The 9,023-nt window shown below is 39.7% G+C and overlaps 1 protein-coding gene across 6 annotated transcripts in view; it reads left to right on the top strand.

Moving 5' to 3' along the window:
* LDB2 (LIM domain binding 2) overlaps positions 1–3,778 on the top strand; it is a 374,853-nt gene extending 371,075 nt beyond the window's left edge. For 5 of the 6 annotated variants that reach the window (XM_032984524.2, XM_032984519.2, XM_032984522.2 and 2 more), the window contains one exon: positions 2,485–3,778. In XM_032984524.2, the coding sequence (XP_032840415.1) occupies positions 2,485–2,715 (231 nt within the window). In that variant the 3' untranslated portion in view covers positions 2,716–3,778. Of the gene's footprint in view, positions 1–2,449 lie in introns of all 6 variants that reach the window. The other variant, XM_032984528.1, reaches the window with a different exon arrangement.
* Positions 3,779–9,023: the final 5,245 nt, after the last annotated feature.

The raw sequence follows: 9,023 nt of genomic DNA on the forward strand, positions 1-9,023 counted from the left end.
TGAGGGAAAACTCCACTAACCTCAATATAATTGTAGTTTAATTCCCAGAGAGAGAGAGAGAGAGAGAGAGATACTCAATAGCATGGAGAGAAATATAAGTGCAAACTATCCTCTCAGTGGGTGTCATTACATTAAAGGAATAATATTTGCAAAGAATCTAAGAAAATTAGAGATGGCAGTACTCACAAGGTCATTGAGCATCTCCCACCTGATGCATGAATGTTTCCTACCACAGATTGAGATTTTCCCCAGACCAGCACTAGGTGACCTGAGCAGCAAAGCTAGCACTGTTCCAGTGGGGTCGTTAACCTCAGTCTACGGTTCTCAGTAACAGGAATATTGTTTTAGCAGTGGGGGTTACATTTTCGTTTACTTAATGTCATCATAGTACCCTAGTTTACATCTCATCGGATTGGCCTAAAGCGATCCTCTTCCTTTCAACACTTGCAGCTGTTAAGCGTATTTACCCCTCCCATTCATTTGGTAGATATAATACATATTTAATTCTTTCATGTGGCCTCCCCAGCCAGCTGTTCTAGCCCCATAGTTATTTTTGATGCGCTTCTCTAAGTCTCATCCAAGTTGCTGACCTCTTGCTGGTACGGCAACAGGGAGAACTTGAGTTCCATGCTCAAGAGCATTGAAGTAAGAGGAACTGTTGCCACCTCGATCTGTGATTCTGTATTTCAGCCACTGTGGTTCTTTTTGCCTGCCGTATCACATTGCACGCTCAAACCCAACTTGCTGTCCTCTGCCAGGTCTCTCTTGTCATTAATGCTCTCGCACTACAACGGGGTCAGCTCTGGTTCAGCAGTGCACACTATACATTGTCTGTTGTTTAGAGGGATGGAATAAATTAGAATAAACTTTTGGTTGTAAACACCTTTGTCTTTTAAACTTCTATGTTGCAAAGCTGTGTGTGAGTTTTATTTAACCAAATATTTTATGGATATATGGAGTAACAAAATATAGACAATATAAAGAAGAAATCATATAACAGTTTCCATCTACTCACAAATTTTTCACATAGCACAGGCTGAAAATGTGATATAAACATTCTTCTGTAGCATGTCAGCCTTTGCTGAGGGATATCGAGAACCAGTGTAAATACTTACAGGCAATAATTTGTATTGTTTCATGATGAAGGAAGTATATATCTGATTAAAAAGAAACCTTACTGAATGCAAACATTTGTCATCCATTTGCTTTTTACAAATGTTTTTACATTCATAAGGAGGAACAGATCCTTTAAAATATGAATCTGTTGTTTGCTAGCATTCTTGGAAGGGCTTGTTAAATCAGCAGGTACAAAGCTAGACATCTGGAATTACTGCACTTTTACCAGACACTAGCTGATGCCCTGCCACCTGAGCTGCATGAAAAGATGCATCCCACATATTTCTTCAGCGGTTAGCACAGCAGCCTGAGTCTCCGTTGAACAGAGAGAGCGAGCGAGCTCTCTGGCTTTGCACCTTTGCTTTCCAATCTCAAGTTTGCACCTTTCTATCCCATGCTGGTTAGGTTTTTTGCAGCAAATGTGTGATGCACTGGAGTACAGTAGGCGGTTTACTTGTTTTCATGGAAGGACAATTTGTACTTAAAGCAGTGATTAGATGAATTCTTTCTTTCTTGCATGCTTCAGTTTTTGATGACTACTAGCTTCATCAGTGTAATTATAATTAGCACTCTTCATCTTCCTTTTACGGTACCAGCTGGACAGATTGGTCCTCTTACTGCACAGATTGGTGGCAGGGTTGCCTACATGGAGTTAGGTGACAGGCACCATGAAATAACAGATGGTAAATTCAGGGCTTGTTGGCAATCAGCAGGTTTTTGCTAATGACTTAATTAGCTATGCAAATTGTCAAATCAGTGTGAACATTGTTTTTATCGAAAACTTTACCTAAATTAATTACCATAATTAAGTAGCAGAATGTCAAGTATATTGGATGCGTAAAAGGGCTTGGCTGGCTATGGATAAGAGAGTTACCATCTTTATTAGAGTGCTGTGCTCCACATTTGAGAAGTCTGAGGATAAGAAATGCGGTTTCTTTTAAACTACTTTAAAAATACGCGTATCGCCAAGTTCCAACTGAGAAGCACCCTGGTGCCTTTCCAAATAAAATGGCTCAGGAAAGAATTACTGCATAAAGGCTAAATATTTCAAGCAGGAGTTTAAGGTAGTTTCATAGCCTGCTTATTTACTTAAAATCATACATATTTTTCAGTCTACCTGCTTTTCAGTTCTGGGGTTTCTGAGATCCAGAGCCACGAGCATGCGGCTAGAGAGATGTGTCACTGTTTTTCATTTCAATTAGAAATAAAGTGTAAGCCTGTCTCCTGGTTCCTACTATGCAGGAACTTTTAACTCTGTTGTTCAAATATCACAAAGTTAAGAGATGCAAATTTTCTAACATAATTTTTTTAAGTTGATTTTTTCTCTCTCAAGGTTTCCATATAACAAATATTGGGTGCTGTTCACAGGATGTGATGGTGGTAGGAGAACCAACTCTGATGGGCGGCGAATTTGGGGATGAAGACGAAAGGCTTATCACTAGATTAGAGAATACACAGTATGATGCAGCAAATGGCATGGATGATGAAGAAGATTTCAACAATTCACCTGCACTGGGAAATAACAGCCCATGGAACAGCAAACCTCCTGCTAACCAGGAGACTAAATCTGAAAACCCCACACCACAAACTTCCCAATAGGTTATTCTGCAGCAGTAACCACTGCAATGTATGTCAGTGGGTTATTAATTACTGTTTCACAGCATTCTTCAAAAAAAATTTTAAAAAACACCTTTCAACGGATACAGTATCTATTTCTAAACTAAAGCTATCTGTTTTTTTTTTTTAATTAGGGAAAACTCTTGTAAAAGCTTCCATATACATTTCTTGGAAGCATTCACATACAACGTGATACTGGCACTGACCTCAATTAAAATAACTGAAAATTAAATAGCATCCCATGACAAATTTCTGACAATGCGTTCTATTGGAAGGGGTTGGTTTTTTCCTCATCAAACAATGGCCATATTTTAACAAGTCATCAGTGCTCAGGATCTCATTAACGTAACTATGTAAAACTTTTTACAATTGTAATATATTTTCTGCTTTTCAACTTGCACCTGGAATTTCTTGTTTCAGAAGAAAATCAGCTTTTAAGGAAAAGTAATTTAAAGTAACTTCTGTTCTTTCTTTAACTTTTCTTTCTTCGATTAATCATTTAAAGGATCCAGCATTTTTAATTTACGTTTAGCTGATGCCAGTAGATACTCTTTCCATCATTTAATAAAAATGCTGAAACAAGAAATGTCTTTTTTTCATCAAAGACATGAGAAATATTTTTATGTGGAAAAAGACACCCAGTCCTATGAGAGTTTATGCTTTGTAAAATTGCTGTCGATCCAGATATTTTAAAGCCATGTAATCCATTAACTTTGTGGGCAGCTTAATAAATCTAAAACTTTTGTGTTTTTATTATTGTATCTGAGTTGGCTTTGTTGTTATTTCTTTTCATAGTATATTTCTTGTATAATATTTTTGTAAAGCCCTCAAACTATTTTTTTTGTTTACTTTTTTTTTTTTTTTTTGATTCCGGTGTATTTATGTGAAACTTTATAAAAGAAACTAATTTTTTCATTTACATATTAATATGTTCAAGTCATCATGTAAAGACACAGTGAGTCAGTGTGTTATATAATACAACTGTATTTTATGTATGCTTTGCCAATAAGTGTGCCAATAAACTGTGTTAACAAATGTGCTCTTATACAGTGCATTTACAGTTCCTTGCATGCAAAACACACACACCCATGTGCACAATCATGCACCAGGAATTTTTGGAATTAGTATTTCACTGAATTACAATCTTTTTCCAGCAAAAAAGGAAGTCTGTAGTTGAGGTGTGAATAGCTTACAGCCCAATGTGGTTAGATGCTCTTTTTTTGACATTAACACCACGGGTCAGTGAGAGTGGCGAGAGCCGAGCACGAGGGAGTGCAGGGCATCCAGCAAGCGCACCTCCATCCTGAACTTTGCATCCCTCGCCTTCCAGGACCGGGGCTTATCAGAGCAGGGATTTCCACTCTGCTGAATTCTGCCTGATAGTTTTACGATGGGTCCCTCAACTGGGGCTGTGAGGATTAAAAAGAATTCTCCTTCTTTCCTCCCCTTGCTATCGAATCAGTTGTTCACGGGAGCAAGTGAAACCCGCGGCCTGGTGCAGCTGCTCTGAACGCAGCCTGTGTCCTGGGGGGGCCCTGCAAGGGGCAGATACTTGCAGGGAGAATTACTGACACAGAGATACTGAGTCTACACGATCCTGCCTTTTGTGCAGGGGAGTGATGGTTTGCTCAACTGAAACTGTACATTTAATATTACTGACATTATAAAAGCATCTGAAGAATTCCTGGTTTTTTCCTAAGCGTACCCAGAAGCCACTCTAGGGAAATGTGTCTCCCAAGCGTATATACACATTTTTTAAGTATGCTTTTGCTGGATGTGATTCCACCAAATAGTTTTGAAACCATCATTACAGAAGAAATACAGGGCAAAGCACCCCATGTTGCCCCTTGGTTCTTCAGTGGCAGGCAGCTCCCTCCCCGACAAAAAACGAACTTCAGTCTCCAGCGTGGGCACCTTTCTCCTGCAAGCAAAATCTTCGCATGATGAATTTTGGCACCTGTGGTAGGCCTTGCAGGAAGATAGCCTAAAAGACGTTCCAGGTTTCTGTAGGATGTAGAGCACAAGGGATATGAACTGTAGGGTAGAATTTAAAACACAAATGTGTATTGAGCGTGTCTGAATAGATAGTGATGCTGTTCCTTCGTAACACTTGCAGGGTGTAGGAAATGGTAGGTCAATCATTCAGTGGCTATATCAGCCCTGATATTTCCATGTAAATAATTAAATTCACACCGTATTCCATTAAGGGATCACTGGCTCCTATATATCTGCCATAACATTACAATTATACACTGTAATTCTAATGTCCAACAACACTAATCATTCATATTACATTTCCATGAGCACACTCTAAAAGGCGTTCCTTATTATTAATCTTTCAAGACTGGCACTACTATTTCAATTTTTAAAAGATTTATGATGTCATATTACCCCTGTTGTTTCAGTAAATAAACATAGGAATGCTTGAAAAATAGGTAACAGACTCCTTAGAGTGCTGTCCTTGAATTAATCTGGAAGGACACTTTCTCCATATCTCCTCAAAAACCCCATCTACAAGCTATCAATCCACCCTATTGTGGTTAGGGTGAATAACAGATGGAGCTAGCTGATTTTATTTACTCACTCTTTTATTCATAAAAGAAAATGTCCAAATGGGCCAGCCCAGTGAAGCAGTTTGAGATGCACAGCAGCTGACCACGCAGTCTTGTCATCACTGCTTCCTTCATCCCGTGCCCTGGGCTGCTGCACGGGCTTTTCTTAGCATGTTTCAGATTTGGTGGTAAACTCGTCAAGACGGAGCCTGTGATCTGGTGTCTTCCCACGTGCTTGTGCCCTGTCCTCAGGAGCACTCCCTTCAGGTAGAGAACTAAGGTACACCAACGTTAACTGATGGATTTTATGCCGTTCGGTTGCAGTTAAATGACACTGCAGCTTTTGTGCACTCTGTGACCACCTGGTGCAGAGACGTGGGAAAGGTGAATAAAGATCACAGGTGAGTTGAAGTAACACGTTCATGAGAGCTGAGGTTGTTGCCTGAAGAATGAAAGCTGGAAGCCAACAATTAATTTTTGCTGTAATCTAATCTCACCACCTACAAGAACATTGTATCTCTCTTAGAATTTGGGAGGAAATAATGTTGTTGACACTTTCCTCTGGGGACCGGTGCAATTATTAAAAGGCGGAAGGAAACTTATCTCATGATGCTGAAATACTTTTAAAGAGAAAGATCTTGTTTGTTTTAGCTAAATGGAGGGAAATACTGGCCCTGAGAAGCCCCCTCACAAATCAGAGGGAGGAAATTCCAGGAGCTTACTTGGAAAAGCAGAATCATATAATTAGTAAAGTGACAGAGTAAGAACACTGATAACTAAGCTGGTTGCTGTTACAAAGGACCTGGAACATGCAAGAATCATGAGCACTGGTGGGTTTTCGTTCTTTAAATTGCTTTTTTTGCGTTTTTTAGTTTATTTTTGGTCTTGGGTCGGCAAAGTCCACTTCTCAAAGAGCTTCCAGCTCACATGAGTCACCAGCTGATCTCACCGGCTGCCCCTCGTGAGAGTGTTTCAGTTCTGAAAGCTCCTTCTTTTTCCCTTTTCACAACAAGCAAAAATAAGCAATATTTGCAGCTTTGTAGTTTTTTTCAGAAAGAAGGTGTCCTCAGGTTTCATCCTCTCTGCATTGGTGTGTATGAATGCAATAATGTTGTAGGATAATTCAAGTTGGAAGGGATCTTGGGAGGTACAACTAGTATTTGTATGCTTGCAGCATTGCAGGGCTCTGTGAACGTAGTAAGCAACTAATTTTTAACCTTAGTCCTGGAGTGGGTACTACTCTCACACATTTGGGAAGTGTAACCAACTTGTGTCCTTGGGGAACAGAGCAAAAGTACTCATTACCAGAAAGCTCCCAAGGAGAATCACCTGAAGTGTGCACAAAGAGATGGGGGTAGAGGGGAAGGAACTACTGAATGGAAAGGCAAAATACTGAGCATTACTGGGTGTTCTCCAACACCAGGGTGGAGAGAGGTTCCTTACCCAGCCTTTGCTGCAAAACACCATTATAGGAGCCTAAATGATAGAGCAGCCATAAGAACAGACCGAATTTTGCAATTTCATGGCCACCATGAAAATCCTATTTTAGCAAAGACAGGATGAAAGAGAAAATATGAATGATTGATACTGAAGAAAACCCAGTTTGTGCCTAATATATCCTGAAGAAACTGCTAATGGAAATTGAATAGTCCTGAAAATATTTCCTGAGACTGCAACTCTGATCAAGTAACCCTATGATGATATATTGTACGTCCAAATTAAAGCTGCCCTGGGGCACAAGTAAGCCTAGCAGCTGGTTTTACTGTGTAGGACTGGGTGATTTGTATGTTTTTTCTAGCTTTTTGACAGCGTATTTTTATACAAGGCTAAGGCCTGAATCTTCTACTATGTAAGAGGAGCTACTGAATATTTAACATCCCATAGAACTGATGTTACTCTAGCATATCATTATGTTTCTATTAGGAAGTCTGGTGGTACCTCAGCATTGCAGAATGGCAGATGGAACCTCTAGATAAAGAGTCACTTATGGAAGTCTCCAAATTTATAGACCATGCTGCTATGTTTCATGAGGAAATATGAATTTCCAGTGAATGTTCACAGTATTAAAATCTGTTCTAATTTAGCATGTTAATTTGACAGCGACTAGTACCAGTTCTTTCAAAGGGAGAGGCTTTATTAGGAACAGTGAGGGAGCATCCAACTGTAGAAGCATTTCTTCCATGACCCTGAGTTACTTCTGAAATAAAAGAACTATATCCCTTACCTCAAGAAATAATTTTAATGGTTCTATGGGCAGTCTTAATCCAGAAGCACATTTTAAAACACCATTATGCACTCAAGATGACATCAGAGAATAATACACTTGTGCATACAGAATCAAAAATTTTATAAAAAGCATCCAGCCACAACAGAATGCAAACAATCCACCAGCTGCCCAAGAAACTCCTGACTGTGTTTCCACCAACTTTACAGGGAGCAGGATAAGATTGATGAGCTTCAGTTTGGATATGTTACTAAATGCATCTCTGATAGCACAGGTGCTGCATATCATTATTGCCCATTAACAGGGGAATGTGCTTCAGCTGGGCCCAGATAAATGCCCACCCAGTGTGCCTCTGTTCCTGTTGGACACACAAATTTAGGGTCGTGTAGATCTGAGTTCGTAGCTGGAGTCCAAAATTCTTCAGGCTGTTTTATTCTTCTTTCTGCGTGTGATTGGGGGATTTTATGAGGGGCTTTTTTGTTGTTGTTTTTCCAGTTCTGTTTGGTTTTGGTTTTGTTTTTTTTTTTTTTTAAACAGTGCTCAATGATATAAATACTTCTTGGGTGTCCAAGATCTTGCCAGTTGGAAGGTGGCATGCAAAACAATCATTGGAGTGTGTGAGGGGGGAGGCTGTATTTTATGTTAAAAGGAATTCAGTCTGATCTCTGGAGATCCTCCAGTTGTGTATTGCACCAGTTTAATTAATAGCACTGTCTCAACAACCCTGAATTCATCTGAGATAGTATGTACATTTTTGTACCGAACAGCTATAATGCATAAGGCTAGTATCTCCATGTAAGTGCATTAGCAGATGTTTTAGCAAATGCTTGATATGAAGCAGGCATTTAACACTCCTTATCACATTTGACTGCAACTCTCATTTCATCACATAAAGTTTCATCCTCCATGAGTGATCTCTTGGGGGGTCTGAGTACTGGAAAAGCTTTTAAGAACTGTGTTTGGTGTTTTCAGATGCTGGGTTGAGGTTTTTTTTCCATTCAATTTTCTTTCATCTCTCCTTGATAGCTTACGAAAATTTGTTTGCCATGTTGCCCAAAGTTTTAAACTTTCCATCTTCTTCTGGCTATGTGCAAAACAAAACGCAGGAGTCGTACTCCACACAGACAAACCCATCAAAATCTAGGTAGGTTGTTCCTGGGCTGCCAAGAGAGATCAAATTCAGCAGACAGGTGTGAAATTTAGGAACTGTGATGTATACTGAGGCTCGTGTCTGTCTTTGACTACCAACTCCATTTTGAAAGGGAATTTTCACCTGTTTTCTTTGAAATCTCCCCTCCAGGTTAAACTCGTGTTCCAAAGGGTGATAACAAAAGGTAAGCAACTGAGACATATATTTCTTCATACAGGTTTTTCAGCAGCTCTATGGCTGTCTCTGTACTTAAATCACCAGCTCCTCCAATGTGAATCAGGTGTGAAGTGCTACAGGAGCTCAATTTATGGGAGCTGGGCTCATAGCTAAGGCGTCCCTGGGCAGTGATCAAGAACCTGTATTG

The sequence above is a fragment of the Tyto alba genome, unplaced genomic scaffold (assembly GCF_018691265.1).
Source record: "Tyto alba isolate M040663 unplaced genomic scaffold, T.alba_DEE_v4.0 Super-Scaffold_6, whole genome shotgun sequence".
Taxonomy (NCBI): domain Eukaryota; kingdom Metazoa; phylum Chordata; class Aves; order Strigiformes; family Tytonidae; genus Tyto; species Tyto alba.